Here is a 22,459-nt window from a genome sequence, read left to right as displayed (position 1 = left end):
TTGACAGTTGCTAATGTTTTACATCTTTTTTGACAGGATATTTGGATTCTTCATGGTCACTGACTGGAAGTGGACACCATGCCGCTGGAGCAGAAGCCAGCTACGGATTTCAAGTTGCCAGTGGTGAGCGTTGGCCTTCCCTTTCCATTAAATCCAGCGCTCATTTGAACCCAAACCATGCTCTTTCCCCTGCTCTAACCAAATGTTTGTGAGCCTAAATCTAACCAGGCTGTGCTAAAAATGTGTCATTGCAGAAACTTAGAGCAAATGACCTGTATGTGTTGGAAGACTTGTTGTTTATCCTGGTGACTGGGCTGTGGGGCACAAATGTCAGGAGCTTCGGTCACTGCTCATCTGGCCGGTGCATCATGACAAACAAAGACTTAACAATGACTAATGTATTTATATATACTGTAGAGAGGGATGTTATTGCAGGGTTGCAGTGCATAAGCCTTTCATTACAAAGATGAATGCACAGTTGAGAGTTCAGAAAAAACGTAATATGGTCAGATGAGTCATCCTTCACCAGCGCGTGTGCGGCGTTCACCAAGAGAATGGTGTTGGCCTGAATTCTTGACCCCTGCTGTGAGGAGATCTGGCAGTGCCGTGGATTGTATTTTTCACCAAAACACCAAATGAAGGAATGTCTTTTGGAAAAATTGGTATTAATCCATCAAGTTGCAGAGATTTATATGCCGAGACGCTCTGAAGCTGTTCTGGCGGCTCCTGCTGGTCCAACAACTCACTGAGACACTTTATACTCTTTTATTTTTCCTTTACTTCGTCGCCTAGAATATGACGCCGGACACAAATAATGTGCCGCGACATCTTCAGCGCGTACGTCCACCAACAATTCCTCCTGCAGCCACGCAGAAGGAAAGAAAGAAAAAAGAAAAAGGGCCTTTTGCCTGCCACGTTGGTTGATGATGTATTACGTTTTTCACATCCACCTGTTGTTTTTCATAGGGCCTAATTAGAAGCCTACTGTGTGTGTCATGATGGTACGTCAGTCGCACAAACATGGGGGACAGTTGTGTAAAATTTTTATCCGCCCAAAATAAACAAGGTAAGAAATATTTCTCATCACTGCCAATGTGAAGTGACAGCCCGCAGTTATTTTGACTCTGGAGACTGTGTTACACGAGTGTTTTTTTTGGGAGAGCGATGTTAAAAGTCTTCCCTCCCTTTTTCTAACACCTCAAATTTAATAAGTGAGATATTTCCTTTCTTACTGTCCTTTTTTTTTCTATCGCTGTCTTCCCTCCTTTCCCCACTTAGCAACCCCTCTTTATCCATTCTACAGTCCCCCCCCCATGTCTATGCCCTGCAGATTGTCACTGTTATTTACCAAATATAGTCTGACAAAGAAGAAGTGGGATTTTTTACTGATTGAACATCAAAGTAGCAAAGTCTCCTCCTCGAAGCCCGCCCCTTCTATTAGCCGCCCTTAAGAACAGAGGAAAACATCAATTTCTCGTACATCAATGGCAGCTTCATAATCAATTGAAAAAGACACTTGTATGGGGATGCAAATCTAATCTTTGTCTTATTAGAGCTTTTAGAAGATGCATGTCGGGATTTAATGCTAGGAAATAAAAGGGGGTCGCTTTTTTTAATCTAAAGATGCAGAGGCGTTAGTAATGGTCGAAATCAAAGCCCAGAGACTGTGGTAATTACTGGAGGAGTTTGCCTATCCTTATTAATATTGATCAAATATTACTGTGATCTGATTTCTGGGCTTATGATGAATTTGGAAGGTGGCTAACGAGCACAAAGAGGAACATGGCACTCTTCTTTTTTTCTCCTCTGTGCAGCAGCCACAAGCAAATGTCCGTTTTCTTCTTGTTTTCACCACACAAGAGAGCAAAACAGGAGATTCTGAGGGAGGTAAAATAGCGTAAATAGTTAACAATTTTAGCCTCACATCTTTCTCTTATGGCCACTTGTTTCCGTTTTGCCTTTTTCGCCGCGAGTCGTAGCAAGGTGCTGTAGACTAGAAAAAGATGGTCGTGTCAGAGGGAATTCAAGGTTGCTTTTTCATTGACCTGATGATGATGATGTGTGGAGCTTTAAAAATGGCCCTAAATAAGCTGATGAGGGAGCCACAAAACACGCCGATTCATCCACCAACAATGCCGCGGATGATCACAGAATCTTAAAAGATCCTCATATTGAAGTGTAAATAAGGCAGACTGAAAAGTGTTGCCGGTAAGGGCACAATCTCTACACAACAAATCCTAACGCCTTTTTTTTTTTTCACGTTAAGTGATAATTAAGTGGCGACGAAAGACATCATTTCACGGCCTTGAATATGTGCATTATATATATCGCAGGAGGTCGCAAAAGGTGGAAAATTCATCATCGTTTATTTCATTGAAATTCATATATCAAAATCCTCCAGCTATGAACACATAAACAAAAGGGTAAGGGAGCTTTGAGTCACCCATGTGGAAAGCATTGATTGCTGCTCGCTTGACGCCTTCAGGAGTCTATCACATGCAAAACTTGAGGCCAATTGATTTTTCTGCATTAATTTCTCAATTAGGATCCTACAGGACCACAAGGGCTGTATCCAAAAAAAAAACTCCATTTGAGGAGCTTGAAGCTTTGGGGCCTAATCGGTGTATGTTTGTGTGTGCATATCTCAGTATCTGTAAAGAAGGGGTCCTCACTGTTTGTGATCTACCTAGAACAGCATGATTGTGAATGATTTTGGGATCAATTTTTTAGGAAAAAGGAATACCTGAGAGGTAATCAATATGTGAACTGTGGCCCTTAAACTTCATACACTCACCATCAGAGTCAAACATTCAAACAAAAGGCCGACAGACCTTTAAGAACAGCTGTGAGCGTGAATTTTGTGTCATATTGACAACAAAGAGCATTGCAACACAGAGAGAAACATGTATTTGGTGCATTTTCGCAATTTAGTTTCGACTTTATTTTCTACAAAATAACTGTTGAATTGGTACAACCCATAACTATTAAATGACAGTTCTGAAATGTAATTTTTTTGCCTAGCGGCTGCAGGATCAAGTCTAAAACTTACAACTTTACCTCACGGAATCATTTTACACGTTGCTTACAAACCTTGTATGATTTTCAGGTTTTCCGCAAAGTTATGAATATTAACCGATAGCAAAAATTTCGAATCTGTTGATTATTTCTGATGTTTTCGGCTGGTAGATGACTTTTTTGATGAGTCCAGGACGCAGAGGATTCTCATGACGTACTTGTCGCTGAACGCATCCATAAACACTTGGATCTGAGCCTGACTAAAACAGTTCAGATTCCTCAATGTGTGGCGTGCTGGCAATCATGTGCGCGTTTGAACTTAATTTGTGTGTTCAGTTGAAATCCCGCCTCCCACCTAATGTGTAGTTGCTGTTTTAGCTCGGAACTGAGTACTGAGCGTGCCACTGGACAAAGAAGAGGGGAAAATACTGGATGATGGGTTTGGAAGTTCACAAACAAACGTGTCCTTTATGCTGTTGTTCATCTTTGGTCTCCATTCGCTTGCGGCTACTAGCATGAGGCTTGCATTTTCCAAATTACTGGGTCACGATGAAGTCTCGCAGGTAGAAATTCCTCATGAATTCAAGAAGTTTAAGCGCGAGTGACTGATTTGCAGAAGCAAATTTTTTTTGGGTGAAGTATCCCTTTAAATCTCAGTATGTTCTGGCTTTCGCTTTTGTGTGTGTATATGTGTCAGTGTGCTAGTAGTAACATTCAAGTGTGTTACTTTATGAAATGGTTGCAAAATATATTTGCACAATGGGTTCTTTTAATAACTTATTTTTGCTGGTTATACTTTTTTTTTTTTTTTTTTTAACAAAGTGAGATTTGAACAATACTCCTACCGCTCCTCGGCTTGGATCGCACTCTAAAGCAATAATCCAATTTACAGTATAAAAATGCTTTTTCAAAAAACAACCTCAGTTTTCAATGAGTTTGTGTACATGCTGGTTCACACCTGGATGAATAGATTTTGTTTAGATACACATACTGTTTTCCTGTTTTCTTTATTCAGAGATAATGGTAGCAAAATATGGTGGTCGCAGAAACATGAGCTTTTGCATCAACCATAACCTGCTCACAACTTAACCTTGATGATGTTTAGCTTTCTTTTGACTTGTATTGTACAAAGACCATAGACTGATGTCTTTTATTAATGGGCTCATCTTCTATTCTGTTAATGAACACGACGTCGCGCAGATTTGTACCGAGAGGCAACTCATTTGACTCAAGGTCACATCTCCATTGTGCCGCTCGTTAATAAGTGTGCATGTACAGCATTAAAGATGCAATTGCTTCTTTGTACAAAAGCTTTTCCAAGAATTCATGGCATTGAAAGAAAAAGAAAAAAACAAAACTGTCGCTACTTTATAACTCAGCAAATGAGCAGTAGTGTAAGGATCAGAGGGGAAAAAAAAGAAAGTAGTCCTTACTTTATGTTAATTTCTTAAAAGTCAGTTTGATTTTCTTTAAAGATGATGAGATAATTTGTGTTGAACCTTTTGCACCTGAAACTTCACTTCACTCAGCTCAAGTGTCTTGGAAAGTTGCCCCGAGGATCCATCAAAAGAGGGCTGGAATTCAAGGACCACTTCCACACAAAATATTATCTTATAGTTTCAGGTCTTTTTCCAAGTGTAGAAAACAGAAATTCATACATATAGATACATGTACATATATATTTTTATTTTTTGCAGCTGACACGCCAAAACTCATTTGCACAAACACAATCTGCATCCATCATGTGATTAATGACTCCTCAGTCAGGTCCCCAAAGGTCAACTTGCCCCTTCTCTGATTTTAATTATGGCCCCATATGAAGAAGACCTCTTTTTCTTCTTTCACAATGAGGCCTCCTGCTTCCTGTTTGAGGAAGTACCTTCAATGAGATGCTCCCAGTCTCTTAACCCACAATCAGAAAGGGGGGTGTCTCCCTATTGAAGGCCCTGAGATGTGGAGGGCCTCGCGTACAAGGCTGTCAGAGTTCCCCAACACAAAGCAGGGGGATCAACAGGAAGCTACTCTGTATACACGTGTCTTGAGCTTTTGTTTTGCTCATCAAGAGGTCAACCCCCCCCCCCCCAAAAAAAAGAGATTAAATGCAGTAATGACATGCATTGTTCCACTTTAGCAGCTAAACTCCAAATATGTGTCAGTTGTGAGCGGAGAGATCAGTGCTTCCTCAACCTTTGCTGCATCTAAGATCTTTTTTTTTCTTTCTCAATTATAAAGTCTCAATGATATTCTGTACATCGGATCAGTCGTATTCTCAGTTATAAACAAGGATAATTGTATCGCACGTAAAAGGCACGCCGTTTAAATTGCTACCAAAGACACGAATTGATGTATAAATTTTTGTTGTTGTTGTTGCCGTCTGATGCATTCAGTGTAAAGCCAGTGTGAAAAATACAACTCAAACCACCAACCTGCTGGTGTGTGTATACCTACTGACCTTTAAGTAACATTTAGCAGTCAGCAGCAGCTTGGCTCGCCTCTCCATGCGAGATGCTGCCGTGACGGACAGGTGAATGGTTTGTGTGTGTTTTTGTGTGTGTGTGTGTGTGTGTGTGTGTGTGTGTGTGTGTGTGTGCGCAGGCGAATCTGCAGCTGCTGAGTACATAGGCATAGGTTTATCGTGCCTCTCAGGTGGATTCCATGTTTAGAGAGTTCAGGACCTGCCTCGGACCTTGATTAATGACTATCGCGTCCGTCTCTGAAAAACGCTTGCCTTGTTTGTTTTGGAGGCGACGGGAGACAGCTCACGTAGCCGGCCTAATATGGTTCCCACGATGCTGTGCGGATGAGTTCTGGAGACACTCAGCTCCTGCTTGAGTCAAATACCTCCAGTGATATGAAAAGCAGTGTGCCTACATTAATCATGCGAGTCCAGACTACAAATCTCCTGATCCTGGTCCTGGGATTATTTTTTTTCTTCTTTTGGGGTTGGAAAAAAAATGTAACTCTGTATCCTGTGGTGCATTGTGATTATTGATTCACAAACTTTCAATGTAATGAAATACTTATTTATCCATTTGGTATATTAGCTGAAACCTCTCAAGGACGGGGGGGGGGGGGGCTGTTATTGATTTTATGAATGCTGTCCAGTCACAGAGAGTGACTCGCTCTTCTTGTCCTTTCCTGTCTTTATTGTGATTTGTGTTGTTGAAGGTAAACATGGAGGGTACAAACATTTGAATGTTTGCCATATTTTCAGTGAAGTCCAGAAGACTGACACTGATTACCATTTTTACTTTCATTATAAAAAAAGAAATATATTACAATTAGCCCCTTAAGCATTGGTAAACAAACCATTCTGGGCATTTCTTTTTTATTTCAATTTTTTTTTTTCAGAAGGACTTGTAAATACAACTGCTGCACACACACTTCTATTTTCTAATGTATGGTTCTATTGTGTCAAATGATTAGAGTGCCAGGGGGCAAAAGAGCAGAGAGGCTCCTATTCTACCAGCATAATAAGAGGAAAAAAAAAATATATATATATCTTTAGCTCATACAGTATAATATATGTGTATAATGATTTCATATTTCAAGGGGAAACTCTTTCCTCATCATTTGCTATGTTTTGATGTGGAGACTACAAATCCCACTGAACAAAGATTCACACAAAGTAATTAAAATAAGCGCGTACAGAGATAGACGGCGCCGAAAAAGCTGAATTTAACAAGCACAATAATAAGTGAGCTGTTCAAGAAAAGAGAATTAACTCACAAATGTGAGAAGGTTCTGTCCGATTGAATGAAAATGTACAGCATGAAAGAATCTTGTCATAGTCAGGTAAAACCAACATCTGTGTCTTCAACCAGTCCACCCCCCCCCCCCTCAAAAAATGATGAGGACCATTAGCTTACATGCAGTAATGGCTAACAACTATGAGCTGACAATAAAATGTCAAAACACTTAACAGCTCCTCTTCCAACAATAGAGGAAATTTACTGAATGCAGCTTAAGTTAAATTTTATGTTTCACTTATTATCAAGTGAACAAACTTCATTACAGAGCAGCAGAATACATCAAACCACCCTTTCCATAAAACAAGCATATTTTTTGGAAGGAAAAGAGGGTAAAATATGTTAATCAGCAATGAGAGACCTTTTAGTCGGCGTGGCTGGCAACATGGATGCATGATGGGTAATTAACTGTTTGCAAATGTACAGGATGTGCACCGGTGCTCCCTTCCTCTGCTCGAGATGAAACGGCACGCGTGTTCACTCAGAAAAAAGCAGGCGATTTTTTTCAGGTTTGCTGTTCTACGCAAAGGATCTTTTACATCTGTTACTTTGAGTATTCATTTCGAATTTATTGAACTAGCTGGAGTGTTTTCTTTTCTTCAGACTGGAAGCAGAGACAGCCGAACTTAATTTAGCCACCTTTACCTGCAGGTTAATGAATAGAGCGGAATTGAAATGACCAAACATTTAGTGATGCTTTTACACGTTAGAATAAAAAAAAAAACAAAAACAAAAAATCACATTCATTTGAGAAAATGATTACTATGCTGAGTACTTTAATATCAAAATGGCCGTGTGTTTAATGTTAGTTTGCGCTTGCGGGCTGTGGGACCTAACGTATGGTTTTGTGTTTCTTGATTTTTATTTTACGGTGACTTTTTTAATTAAAAAAAAACAACAACAAAAAACACGTGAAGTCGTGTTCAGAAGCATTCACTTCATATTTTCCCCAAAGTTTCGATCAAACATTTACTTATCGAACATTAAATGATGTCTTTATATCTTTGAGACGGGAAAAAAAAAAGAAGATAAAACCTGAAAGGGGAGCTTACTGGACTGTTGTAAAAATGTAATTGTCAAGTTGGATGCCTGCACCTAGTATACAAGAAGTATATCGATACAAGTATTTGATGAAAGAATACGAGTATTTGTGAGTTTATTTGTTGTGACGAGCAAAGGAAAGGGTAAATACACAGAGCATGTACAATAATTTGCTTTCAGAGGTGTCAGAAAACATACAACACAAGCATAAAAGTTTCATGCCCGTGTGCTTCAGCTGCTGTTGAATTATTAATGGGGCATTCGTGTTTCTATTGTAGTTGCACCTATTTATTGGCTGTGTATCGGTATGAGGTGATTGTTGTCTAATGAGATGCCACTGAGTGATACCAGTAACCGGTATTTTACTGGTTGACGTATAAACCGGTTATGTTGTGTAAAGGGATGGAGTGAACGTGTGTGGAGGTGAAGGGCTGGATGACTGTGAAAAGCTCAGGCTGACACACGTTAAAAGGGCGGTAAATAACAACGCAAACAAATGACTACAAAAACAAACCTTACGTCTATGAATTAAAATTGCAATTTTTAACATCATGTTACAAATTTCTGCATCCTGAATTTTTTTTTTTTTTTTAATTTTTAGGTTTGATTCACCAAGGTTGATTGTTGGTATGGAATTGGGACTCTTGAACGGTGCAACCGAAGGTCAGAGCACAGGAGCAGAGCAGGAGCCTGATCGGACTGGTGGCGTGCAGGTGGTGCCTGGATGAGACCGAGCCGTGCCATCAAATCCCAGCACATCCGTGGGTCAGCGTGTAAAATCCATGGCAACGTAGGGTATAGAACGCTGTGCTGCACGTTCCTGCTCCACCGTTCAGATCATCAGCAGCAGCAGCAGCAGCATCATGTTATTAAAGGGTCCTGTAGATTAGCATCACCGGGGTGGCATCAGAGGCAGGTGTCTCCACGGCAGGCATGATAACACGCTGCCAGCCCCAGTAAACTCTCAGGTTCCTGCTGTGGCAATCCGGGGAGAGGCCAGCTTGGAGCTCCTCTGCTTTGGTCTGGTCTGTGTGGGCTCAGCTTTGGAGGGCCCCGAGCGGCAGGGTGCCTCTTCTTCCACCGGCTGCCTAAACACAGACACGCTGGATGAGAACCAGAGGCGGCGATCCCTTCCCTTCCTCTCTAACGCTGCTGGCTGGGCTGCAGCCAGCCAACACAAACACTGCTGCCTTCACCTCATCCAGATAAAGCACATCAGTGCTCATTGAGCAGAATAGACGGCTTTTATGCTGCTGCCTGGTCTAGATGCCTTCACAACACTTAACAGGAAGATGCAACAGAATTAGTGTCATCACATTTAGTTTACAGAAGGAACGGCGTGGAAATTAATCAGTAATTCCATCTCGTTTTTGATCTTATATTATTTATTTCACTTGAAAGGAGTCAGACGTGCCGCGACAGAGTGTAAGTGTCACCTGAACGTGTGTTTCAGCTCCGTTTCTGCCACCTACATTTGAAATTTCATTGTCGATTTAGCGATAGCACCATCACGTATCAGCTATAATAGGAACTGCATTTCCTGAGCGGATGAGATAAGGTGAGCGAATCACCGGTGCTGAGCTCATCATCACCGACACACAAACACACGGTTCCCTTGTACAGCTGGAACAGGCTCCAGTGGCTTTTATGTGGATATTTCAGGCGATAAACGGCTTTATTTAAAAATTAAAAAAAAAATTAACCTAGTTTAAAAAAAAAAAAGTTGATTCATGTTTTTTTTTTTAATTTAATCCGGTAAATAAAGAAAACACAGCTTTGTTGCTGTATATTCTAAGAGGTATTTTCCCTGTTCGCAGCAGCACCTCCACGTGTCTGTTTCTGTAGGAGTAACATACAGAACAGCAGCATCCCAATCTGCATCCGTTATTTGTGTCTGGTCTGGCTGCTGATGTGGAAGAGTTATCAAAAAACAAACAACAACAACAAAACCCAAACAACAAACACACACACACACACACACACACACACACACACACACACACACACACACACACACAAAAGTCTGCATTTTGCCAGTGAGGAATTCAGGTCGGTCCCAGAGGACATCACACCTGTCAAGAAGGTAGGATGCAATAACACCCCCCCACCCCAAAAAGATCTGAGGAAACATTATCTAATATAATTAAAAAAAAATAGATCTAAGATGCAGGCGAAATAGGAAGGGCTTTTTATTCTGCTTTGATGGGCCTGTAGTATTTGAAATAAATACACTTTTAATTCAGTGTGGTGAAAAGTGAATTTGGCTGCGGTGTGAACAGGGAATGGTGGAGTCAAACTGGTTGAAAACAGCCCGAGGAAGTACCCTCTTTTCATTTTTTCCACCAGGAGACCGCCCATATGTGCGTTTAATCCACATCTGCAAGCAACTCCTGTCTTCTTCCTATTTTACCATCACTGTCCTGCTCCCACTGCCTTTTTCCTCTTCACATGCTTCCCTCTCTGCAGCCGGCTTCCTCTCTCTCTCTCTCTCTCTCTCTCTCTCTCTCTCTCTAAACCCCCCCTCCTCCTCCTCCTCTCCTTTTTTTCCTCCTATTTATGAAAACGTCACTTCAAGTCCCTCCCTGTTTGAATCTCATTAGTTTCTTGTGTGTTTCTCCCTGTCAATAATCCTGAATCCAGACTCTCTCTATTTCCATCCCTCTCTATCTGTCAATCAGCGCCGCCTTTGAACTGAAAACCACTCCGACCAACTTCAACTCACTCAATCCGAGCGGCTCGGCTCCTTCTCCGGCTTCCTTTTTCTGCCAAGATTCCCTTCTTTTTTAGTTTTGTACCAACCGCCAGAGCTTTGGAAAACGCCAATACAGACCCCCAAACTTACACTCGGACTTTCAAGATCACCGAGATCAAGGGTTTAAAACTTTGTGTTTTGCCCCCCCAAGAAAAAATTTTTGCTCGGGAAAAATGCCGCAGCTCAACGGCGGTGGAGGGGACGATCTGGGTGCAAACGATGAAATGATTTCCTTCAAAGACGAAGGAGAACAGGAAGAGAAAATTTCGGAGAACTCCTCAGCAGAAAGGGATTTAGCAGATGTCAAATCTTCTCTTGTAAACGAGTCGGAAACGAATCAAAACAGCTCGTCGGATTCGGAGGTAAGTTGGGATCGATCGTTTTCTTTTTTTTCTTTTCTTTTTTTTTTGGTGTGTTCTCTTCTCTTCTACCCCCCCCCCCCCCCACCCGTGCATTGTGGGCCTACACGGGGGTAAACTTGACAAGAAAGTTAACTAGCAAGCCTCGGTCGTGTTAACTTTAACGCAATCCCTGTGTTTCATTGCATTTCAAGGCGGAAAGACGGCCTCCGCCTAGATCTGAAACTTTCAGAGACAAAACAAGAGAAAGTTTAGAGGAGGGTGAGTTCTGCTTTATTGTTCCCGTCTTGTTTTTTTTTGGTTTTTTGGTTTTTGGTAGTAGCACCATGACATTTAATATGCCAAGCGGTGGTGATATCCCCCCTCCCCGCTTTAGCCTTTAAAAAAAAAAAAAAGCACAATAATTAAACATAGCCTTTACAGACACTTTATAAAGTTTTCTTCTTTTTTTGTCCCCCCCCGCCATGTTAGCTGCGAAAAGGCAAGATGGAGGGCTGTTCAAGAGCCCACCGTACCCGGGCTATCCATTTATAATGATCCCCGATCTCACAAGCCCCTACCTTCCCAATGGATCACTTTCTCCGACAGCACGCACAGTAAGTTAATGTATTTACATGTGCACACACACACACACTTCTCACTCTCTCTCTCTCTCTTACACATACACACACACACACACACACACACACACACACACACGGGGTAGAAGCACACGGAGAGTTGTCAGCCAGAAATGAAGCTTGTAAAAATGTAGAGCGCAAGTTTTGTAACTCCCCATGAAGTGTGCAGTACAACGGCATGCATGTCCGCCAGGCTGCCTGCAGCTCCATCCTGTCTGTCACCAGCAGCTAGCATGCTAACAGTGCTAAGAATGTTCAGAGAGACTGTTCAGACACGCAGGTAAATCATGTGCACATTTAAAAAAAATATAGAAATATATATATATTTTTACTCGCACATTGAATAATAAAATATCTAATTTTTTTTAGAAAAAATAAATTTTGAATTCTTATCCTTGATATAATCACAATGCAAGGCTGTGCTGTATCGCAGGCTTCCGGTGCATGCGTGTGTGTGTGTGTGTGTGTGTGTTTTAAACCTGCTAAATAATGCAAATTGACTTGTGTGTGCTCATCAAAAATACCCCCCCTCCTCCCCTCTCCCACCGCCACCCCCCCCACCCCAAACACAATCTGCACGAGCGTTCAAACCGTTATGTAGTGTAAAACAATGTGAAAGCACATAAATCAAATCAATATGCAAATGAGCTTTTATTTTGTTGTTGTTGTTGTTGGCATGTGTCAAAAGCTGTGAAGAATTGAAATTGGAACATTGAGAGAAAAAAAATCTAAATGTGTGATTGATTTTTAAAAAAAAAATCATTTCAATGAAATGTTCTGCTTTGCATGGATTTATTGCCTTTAAAAAAAAAAAAAAGAAGCATGCGTGTATGTGAAGCTCTATGTATAAATAAATTGGTGTTATTTATTTAGGCATAATCAGCTGTGCTGTAATTATGCACGCGTACTCATTTGCTCTGCACATCGCCAGTCCCACTGGGCAAATGCAATCCTTAAGCGGCATAATTTTCTCAAGCATGTGTGTGTGTTTTTTTTTTTTTTTTACCCCCCCACTCTTTTTTTTTTTTTTTAAACGGTTGCAATTACAAGTCTACACTTTAGGACCTGTCATCTCATTTTACAAGGTTAAGGCAAAGACCAGGCATTAGGAAATATGACCTCTCCAACCCCCCACTAACTCAACTCTCGCAAACGAAACTGATATTTGTCGCCTCGATTTTTTGTTTGTGTGTGTGTGTTTGTGTGTGTGTGTGTGCACACCTTGAAAATACACATCTGACATATAATGCTTTCTTTTGTGTTTGACACAATTTCTGCTTTTGAGTTCATCACTGAGGGTATGACATGAAATAATTTTTTCCCTATCTATGTGTGTGTGTGTGTGTGTGTGTGTGTGTGTCTGTGTGTTTCATAATTTCAAAGATTTTTCCCATTCTTGGCATATGCACATAAGAGAACGTTTTGCCATCTTAGTCAGCCGGTCTTGTCAACGCTCTCGGCTGGTATGTGGAATTAGTCACTCATTATTCTCATCAGCGCTGACACACAAAAACGCACAACAGCAACAACACGCATGATCTGGACTTGAAGCACTTCCTTGTTTCAGTGGCAGAGGGTTGTTTTGTTTCTTTTTTTTTGGGGGGGGGGGGGGGTTCTTTGTGGTGACCACAGTCATGGAAGCACTGGTTTCATTGTACTCCTCCAGCAGCTAGAAAAGCAGTAAACGGTGTCGAGGCGATGCTGCGTCGAGACACATCTCAACAATCTTGTTGTTGTTGTTTTTTTTTCCCTTTTAAATTCCCAGGTGTGGTTTCTTTTCCTTTTTTATTCCAAATCATTTCAAATTTATTTATTTTTTTCTCAAAATTTCATTCTAAAGCAAATACATTAAATTTTGCATACCCTTGAATAGAAAATCTATAAATTCCCGGATCTACCTCGTGCACTTTTGGCTGGTGGTGGTCTCGCTACCTAACAGCCACGGCCCCCTCTGTCTGCAGCGCCCTGTGTGTCCAGCCATTAGAGCTTTGAAGTCAGCGGTGGCTGTAATATAAATGTATTAGACTTAAAGCTGGTATAAATAATTCACCTGGACATTGATTAGCTGTCTTGCTCCCTAACATGTCATGTAAGGCTCTGAATATATGACTGCTGGTATTATTGGAATGAGACTTTTTTTTTCTCTTCCTCCTCTTGTCTTGTCATGAGAAGCCTTTGATTCTTTTTCCTCTCCTCCGTCTGCTGCGCTCGCTATGGGCCACGCTCGGATATTATTTTTAGGAGCTGCAATTTAGCGCCGTTTAAAAAATCAAATCTACTAAAATAATATATATTTTTGTGGAGATTTGAAAAACAAACAAACCCAAAAACCTGTTTCCACAGCTAATAGCAGTAGCATTTCCTCTCATCTGATACATCAGGATATTTTCACTTGAGATTTTTGCATGACTTGAGGAGGAGGTGGGGGTCCTCCTTGTGAGGGAGGGAGGGAGGGAGGCGGCGGGGGGGGGGGGGTTACCATAATTTCTCTGACCCCTGGGAGTCATAACAAGTGAGAATTTGTTTTTCCTACCACCTAAGTCCAAAGAGGCTCACAATTTAGTATCATTTAGCAATTTGACATGACGACGTGCCCGGGCTTTAAAAGGCTTCCTGCCCTCCTCTCCTCTCCTCTCCTCTCCTCTCCTCTCCTCTCCTCTCCTCTCCTCTCCTCCCCTCCCCTCCCCTCTCTGCTGCCCCCTCCCCAAACCTCACACAAAGGCCCGATGGATCATTGGGCGCAGGTTGAATTGGAGAAGTGGCATGGCCAGTTCACCCCAGTTTTCTATCTCTCCTGCTTTCTCCCCATTATGTGCACCCCCTTTTTTATTTTGCTCTCTCCATCTCCCTCTGTCTGTCTGTCTGTCTCTCTATCTCTCTCTTTCTTCCTCTCTCTCTGTCTACCTTTTGTCTCCTGCCGATGCTAACACGGGGCTTTTGAGAAAAGGCTGTGGGTTAACTCCGGTGCTGAGGGGGGCTAACATCACACCTCAACAGGTCTGGAGACACGGTGAGATGTGGACGGTCAGTCCTCCTGCATCGGTGGGGCTGCAGGGCCGTAAATCCACCGGCTTAATTTACTGCCTCTCGGACTTCTGAACGTTAGGATATTTGACGCCACCCCTGGCCCCATAATTCTTTAAGGCCTGGAGAATTTTGGCGTAGGTTTTGAGTTTCAACGTATAATTACGAGTAGTTTTTTTTTTTTTTTTTTAAAGACAAGAAAGTGGAGTTGGTGGCAGGGAGGGGGGAGTGGTGAAGAGAGAGAGGGGGGGGGGGGGTGAAAACGCCAAGCATCCGCCGCTGTTGTTTAGACTTAATAAGACGCTCCCAGAACCTGTGGTGATTCACGACGGTGGAGAGGCTTTGTGTGGTTGAAACAATAGCGTTTCTCCTCATTTCTCTTTGTGTTGTCACACCAACGTGTTGCAGCAGATTCACCTTTTTAAATTTAAAAAAAAAAAAAAAAATTCTTTTCCACTCAGGCAGACAACTTCCTTCTTAAATTTTTTTTTTTACATAATTAGTTCAGGATAAAATAATGAGCGTTTTTAGGGTGATGTTATTGGAAAGGATGTTAGGATTCAGGAGTGAATGCAGCAGCGGGGCCTCACGTTGCTGTGGCCTTATCTGTTGTAATTGACATAGACAGAGTAGCTTTCCTAAACATGGCAGCATTGTGAGCATAACAATGGTATATCATATGGATTATGTGTGTTCGGCTGCTGTAAATGGATTTTTGGCTGTGACAAGAGGAAAGATAGTTTAATGCGGATTTAAGGGATATGGCCGACACCTTATCAAATTGGCTTTACATGTTAATAGGGCCTAATTGGTGTCTGCAGGGGGTTTTGTGGCCCACCACGGCCACATTTTGTGCCTCTAGCCGCAAAATGCACTCTGAATTTAGTTGGAAGGTTGTGCTCCTTTTGTCTTGTAAATCACTTTTGTTTACAAAGTATGGTGGAAGCGGGTATGGCTCTGTTTCTCCCTCCCACTACTCCTTTTTTTTTTTTTTGCACGTGTGTGTGTGTGTGTGTGTGTGTGTGCGTGTGCTCCATCTCTTCCTCTTACTCTGCTGTTAGTCTCATCCTGTGCGAGGAGAGGCAAATGAAAAGGTCCTCTTTTTTTGGTTTTGTTTTGTTATTTATTTTTTCTTCGACTCAATAGTCATAAAAATGTAAAATCTGCTTTTGGATTTGAGGAGTTAAAATACAGAGGGGGGGGGGGGGGCTGGTGGTGGTGAGGGGGGGGGGGGGGGGGGCGGCGGCTGGGAAGCAAAAGTTGGCACCATTAAACTAAAATTGGGGCCTGCTAGACATTAGCAGTGCACAGCACATTCTCGGAGCTTAATTAGTCCGAACTGTAATTGTTCATGGTCTGCCAATAGGAGTAATACTCAGGAAAAGTGGAGTTGCCGTAAATCGGCCCAGGGTTTTAAAACAATAAATCACTCGCATATTTTGTGCCGTGATTCAGATGGAGGCTCGACCTCTCCCATCTCGACATGTGGTAAATTGTAAAGTCAATGAATCGCAGATGTAGGGGTGGAAGGGGTGGGGGTGGGGGGGGGGGGGTATGGAAGGGACTCGGTAAGAGAAAGAGTACAGTAAGGTTTTGTTAGCTGCTGGTGAATGAATGGAAAAGATTTGAGCTGTAAATATTTACTAAGATGTATCTCACACACACACACACACACACACACACATTCATATACATATATAATATCTATACATTTATATATATTTCTGGCAGCTAGTGAGGCTTAATTGTCTAATGCTGATGACGTTGGCAGGCTGAGCCGTGCGAGAGCTAATGCGCCCGTCGATCTGTCACTCCGCTTGAAACACCACAGAGGCAAAAAAAACCAACCCTCAGTCAGGTCGTGGGTGTGGTTTCTAATCAGATTTTTTAACTGGTGTAAAGGGAGTCGAGGTTCCCCAGTGGCAGTGTGAGTGGGGGTTTTGGGTGTAGCTGATGTTCAGCTGCAGTCAAGTCTGGGGCTTTTTTTTGGAGCTCAAGCTCTTATTTTGAATTAAATCATGATTTTGAATGTAATGACAGCAAATGGGCCTGTTATTCATTTAGTCAGGATGCAATAGTTTTATTAAAAAAACAACAACACATCAACAAATAATTCCCAGAATGCATAAAACACATTTTCTTCTTCTTCCAGTGAGGAACTTCCACACTGCTTTTCTGTGTCTGAGCAAAGAATAAAAAGGCATTAGTTTAGCAGCTGTGCACTGGTACCCCCCCCCCCCCTCCAGCAAGCCCCAGTGTAACCCCCCTTTTTCAGCCCCCCCCCCCCCCCGTCTTTCTCCCCATGCATTCTGCAGAGCTCAACACAAAGATAGTACTGTACATCTGGAATGCAACTTTTGTCATCTGTTAAATATAGGCTAGCTCTGCTGCTGGCCTCAGAGCTTGGGGCTCCCTGAAACATGGAAATTAAATTAATCTCCCTCCACTTTGTGTGTGTGTGTGTGTGTGCGTGTGTGTATCCACCACTTAAATCTGTGTCAGTAAAGAGAGGTGGTTTTTTTTTTCTTCCCCTGCCTATTTTTCAGTTTTTTCCTTGAAAGTTTATAAAATTGATGGGGAGCTTTTTTAACACCGCGCAATTATGACAAAAGCTGATATTTGATTTTTTTGTTAGTATTGCTAGCTATAGTCTATTAATCTGTAATACAAATAAACTGTAAGTAAAAAAAAAACAAAACTTTTTTTTCCATCCTTTTTGTTTCCCCCCATCCAAATAAATATACACAGACATCCAGACAGTACTTATATGACTTGTCTTGAACTCTGAGTGTTTACAGGACACTGCATAGCTGCTCATTCATCCCTGTTAAGTGCCTGTAGTACAAAGGTTACAGTATTGACACTATTGGTTGTCTGGAATGTGCAGCTTTCTCTCGCTTTCCAACCAATATGAATGAGCCGTTTTCAAATAAAGACTTACTGAAAATGGCAGTGACATGATTGGGAGTGGTTGCTGGAGATTTTATCGACAAAATCCAGCTGAAAAGATGTTTAAAATGACTATTGATTGCATCTTTTTTGAGATATGGAGGCTATGCTAAGAGTTTAAACAACAACTCTGTGCTTCTCTGAAAGTCTCCTGATTATGAAACCGCTGTGCTTTCCTCCTTTATGGTAGGTTTAAGCTAGAGAAAGTCTTGCAGAGCTGGAAATGTGTATAGAAGTATACTTTAACTACCTCATTTGTAAAGATTGCATTAAATCCACATTATTATATGATGCACGCCCCCCCCCCCCTCCTTCCTGAATTTGCATATTGCTGTAAGTTCATTCATAATAGCACCAGAATGCTCCAGTAGCCAAATGAGTTCACCAGTAGCAGAGTGGGAGGGAAAGCACAAGGCGAGGGTGGAGGTGGTGGGGAGAAAAGCGGGAAATGTGTGTTAGGACTTTGCGTGTGTGTGAGTGCAGGCAGGACAGAGGGGGCAATCCTGGGAGGAGGGGGGGGGGGGGGGTCGGACACACAAAAGCAGTCTGAATAGAGTGCATAATTGCTGGTAATGCCAGGGCAATCAGAGCAGCGACAGTTCCTGGTTAGATGTCCAAACAATAGTGCCCCTCGGCATTTATCACAAATGGAAAAAAAATAAAAGGAGCGGGGACTTACTGGGTGGACAGGAACTCGTATTGGAGCAAGTTTCAGTTTTCAGCCACGCTTGCAAGTTCATGTGTGTGGTTTTAGCCTCTGAGTCAACCCCCTCCCTCCCTCCTCCACCTCTAAGTTGCTCCCCATGCTTCCCACCCTCATCATCAACAAAATTTGCCCTGGAAGCTAAGGGTGTGTGTGCGTGTGTGTGAGTGTGTGACGCAGGAGGAATTCTGCTGGCCTTCTGTTTGGATTGGGGAAGGGTCAAAGTGCACTGGGGCTGACATGCTTTTTGTGGAAAAAAAAAAAAGACCTTCCCCTCCCACCCCTCTTTTTTTCTTTTTTTAACAACAACTGATAGGAGTTCTTGAGTCTCCAGTTTTTCTGTGTGTGTGTGTGTGTGAGTGTGACTGAGTGTTGGGAGGAGGTGCCACACTGCCATCACAGCTCTTAATGATCATGTCGGGCTAGATAATGACTAGCCGTGCCAGTGTGCAGCGAGCACCTGTGGTACACCAGCCTTTTATGGATGTGGTAGAATGCTCTGGAATGTACCACAGGAAAAGAATCTCATTCATGCTAACATCTTTTTAAAATAATAATTATCTTTTTTTTTTTCTTCATACCCTTGTGTGGTAGTCGTATATTATAGCGGTGACAGAAAATTTAGCAGATTTATTTTTGACGTGAAATGGACATATCTGATTAGATCGCAAGACACGGAATAATACGAAGTTCTGGAGCATTTGCTTAGTTTATACAGATGGTGTTTCTTTTCTCCACTCGCCTTGTTTTCAAGTTTCTATCTCAGAGTCTTAAGTCCAGTCAGGGGATTTCTGAATGTAGATAATCTGTTTTAAAATGTCTCAGATGGGAAAGGAGGCGCTTTGTGCGAGCTAAACACATAATGGACGAGTTTAAGGTGATAAAACTCCAGCCAATGTATTTTTAATCTACTAATTAAACTTTTAATTGTAGCAGGATAAGCTCTGAGGATTGAGTGTGTGTGTGTGTCATTATGTGTGTGTTAGTTTAGGAAGCACTAATGATGTCATTAAAGGTGGTGGATTCATAACTGCCAGCGAAAGGTGAGGGAGGTTTTAGAGTGCAGGCAGAAATAAATTCATCTACTAATCTGGGGATTATGGTAGGATTTGCAACAAAAAAAGGGAAAAAAAAATGTTGGTGAGATTATTTAAAATGCATAAGGCTAATAAAATATAACCCCCTTTACTCTGACTCACTGTCTGCTGCAGCGTTGGATTTTTTTTTTTTTTGTTCCACGCAGATGTACCAATTCCAGTGGAAAACAGATTAAGAGTAAATTCCCATGTTAGCTCTTAAACCAGCTGTTAGAAACCTATTTACACACAATAATATCGTGCTTCCTGTAAAGAGACAGCTGTCAACTTGAGCACAGCGCTAGATAACATTTCATGTGAACAGCTCGTTACGTCCGCCCGTGGCCTCCCACTAACACACCACTGTTGTATTGCCAAGAATTGCGCAGGTAATAGCATATTGTGTGTGCTTTGCTGCAATACGTAACATCAAGCGATTTGAGTTTAAACAGCTCGCATTGACATTTCTGTTTGCTTTCTTTCATTTGTACCTTACAGATACGATTGGATTCTAGGTGGCTAAATATGAGCGTTTGCATATTCAGAACACAAGTCTGTTGGTTGTTTTGTTGTGTTTGCTATTAAGAAAACCCCCCCCCCCCCCAAAAAAAAAGAAACCCTTCCACGCCCCTCTGAGTTGTCAGTCTTGCATATTCATTTCCCTTCAGTGGGAGGCCCGTGTCAACAGTGTTCGGGGTCAACTCCAAAAGTAAGCAAATTGACGTCTGGCACTGAAAGAATTGTCAATTGCCTTCTTCCCTGGAGGGGTCACACTGATGGAGTGTCTTGTTTGGACAACCGTTCTGAGATGAGATGAGTGGCCTTCACCGTCCAGCCAGTAGGGACTGACTGACAGACAGACAGACAGATAGACAGAGGAACCAAATTAACTGGCAGACAAACAGCAGGAGGCAGAAAACGATGCAGTCCGGTCACCCTGAACTGCTTGTTTGATTGAAATAATGACCTCCAGTTCATCGTCCCTGGTTGCTCAGACGGTGTCCGCTGTTATGGCACTGACAGGGCAAGCAAGCAACGTCTTCCTGTAATAAAACTAAGCCTGAATGATGGCTGTTTTACAAAATGTAGATCATTGCTGCACATGTCCCTGCACTCGAGTTGACATGCCTTGGACAGGAAAGCTTTAGGATGATTATTCTACATTCTGGTTTCTCTAATGATGGGGTCTGGAAACAAAAATGGGACATGAGTTTTATTCCAGCAGGTTCCCCAGTGGCAGTTTCTTTTCCTAACTCAAGGAGTGTGAGTCTGAATTTTTTATTTTGTTTGGAAGCTACGTAGGTAAAGCAAGCCTTGTTTTAATCCAGAATTTACACCACAAAGTTTGTCTTTTGAGGATAAACCAGTGAGACGATATTATCCCACCAAAGATAAACTCTGGAACAATGCGGTGTTAATTTTGGACATAAACAGGGACTGCTCCGCTAAACATAATAACAGCTTGATTGTTTAACATGTACTCTCAGATGGAAAGTTATTTTGGTTTACGATCTATTGGCATGGAAGGCAAAGGTTAATCCCAGATATCAACCATGAATCCGAAACCACTGCAGTGATAATGAAAGTTAAGATTAGGGACTGGCATCACTAAGCGGGGGTGGCCTTTGTGCCATGTGATGCACATCATGGTGCCCTTTAGAACCAGGAGGCTCTTTATCTCCTCTTAACTACCTCCTCTATCTTTATTGGCCACTGCACTTTGCATATTTGAAATATCAATAAAGATAAATTTCGAGCTTCGTCATTACAGGTGAATCGTTGAAGACTTCAGAATGAGCCAGATGTGACCACTTAAGATATTACCGTGTTTTATGTCTTCTGAGTCAGTGTGGACTCTACAGGCCCACTTGCCAAAAAAACCCATGCATTGCTGTTAACGCAAAACCCGAGTGTGAACGGTAATTTGTTGCCCGCCTCTCTTCGATACTATGTGTGTTCTCTAAAACTGTTTCACCATCAGTGAATTGGAAAAACAGATTGTAGCAAAAGATATAGACTATACCATTACAGGAAGGAGTTTAAAATAAAGTTTCTTGACAGATATCCTTGTGCTCTAGCTACTTCAGACCCTTTTGTGAAGGTAACTTCATACAAAATAGACCTTGTCCCCATGTCACATAGCTTCATACACACAGGTTGTTTTTTTTCAAACCCGGATGAAGCTACTAATAAAACAGATCCAGTTCCCATGGTGAGCAGATGAGGCGTTGCTTTGCCTTTCTGTTTGTTTTCCTGGCACGTCATGTTCAATGTCCTGAATGCAGTCCGTACACCAGAAAGAACCAAAAGGTCTGCAGTCTTTGGTATGGTAGAAATCAGCATGGAGGATGGTGATTGTTTCTGGTGGAGCTTTGATTCCCACTGTGGTGTATAATGTTATTAGTGATTATGGCTCCCCAACCACTCGACGTATGTGGGGATCGTCAGATGCCGATCGGAGCCAGAGCTGATAAACTCCCGTGTCTACTGTTGGGTCATTTGACCTGGGATTGAATGCCGTTTAAACCCATTCCCATTGCAGACCAAAGCCAGATGTAAGTGGGTGTGAGTGTTTTTTGGCAGTGGAAAAAAGACTTAACATTGTTCAGACAGTGTTGAGTTGAGTAAACAGTCCGCAACAATGAAAAACCATCACTGCCCTCCATGCTGTATTCTAATATACTGTTTGTTTGCCTCATTTTCAGAGCATTTGTGACATCCAAAGGGATCCTCAAGGAAAATAACCAGAAAGGCATTTCATCTATGGGCAGTAGGGAAGGTCTTAATCAGCATTTTTAGCGAGTTTTCGGGGGTTCAAAAAGCCTGCATATACGTGGGTTTGTGCAGTGAAAAAAGGGGGCTGAACAGTCAGCATTTGCAGCTCTGGAGCATTTTTAGTGAATGAGTTCAGTGGTTTCATATGACCCTGGCTGTTGTGAGGCTTGTATCTGTCACTGCTCAGGCCTGCAGTGAGGATGCAGCAGCTGGCGGGGGCCCATGCACAAGAATGCTATGTATGCTGTTTAAACAGTGGCCGGCCTCATTGCAGGCCTGGAGGAGCGCAGGGAAGGAAGTTGCTGCATGTTTACATAGTTGAATTGTCCTTTGGCCCCCACCCCACTCCCCCCGAGCGTCTAATGCACTTCTGTTCAAACATTCACAAGTGTGCAG

General features: G+C 42.2%; 1 protein-coding gene across 18 annotated transcripts in view; it reads left to right on the top strand.

Moving 5' to 3' along the window:
- The first annotated feature begins 63 nt into the window (after positions 1–63).
- The window catches only part of tcf7l2 (transcription factor 7 like 2), a 101,059-nt gene continuing 78,663 nt past the window's right edge, over positions 64–22,459 (top strand). For 8 of the 18 annotated variants that reach the window (XM_086196099.1, XM_086196092.1, XM_086196088.1 and 5 more), the window contains exons 1-3: positions 10,370–10,919; positions 11,111–11,177; positions 11,388–11,512. In XM_086196099.1, the coding sequence (XP_086052225.1) occupies positions 10,731–10,919; positions 11,111–11,177; positions 11,388–11,512 (381 nt within the window). In that variant the 5' untranslated portion in view covers positions 10,370–10,730. Of the gene's footprint in view, positions 124–10,368; positions 10,920–11,110; positions 11,178–11,387; positions 11,513–22,459 lie in introns of those variants that run through there. The other 10 variants (XM_086196098.1, XM_086196091.1, XM_086196085.1 and 7 more) reach the window with 4 other exon arrangements.

This window comes from Aulostomus chinensis, chromosome 23, assembly GCF_037954235.1.
Source record: "Aulostomus chinensis isolate RoL2024-O1b breed Wild chromosome 23, RoL_Achi_v1.0, whole genome shotgun sequence".
NCBI classification, from domain to species: domain Eukaryota; kingdom Metazoa; phylum Chordata; class Actinopteri; order Syngnathiformes; family Aulostomidae; genus Aulostomus; species Aulostomus chinensis.
This window is presented reverse-complemented; position numbering and strand designations above follow the sequence as displayed.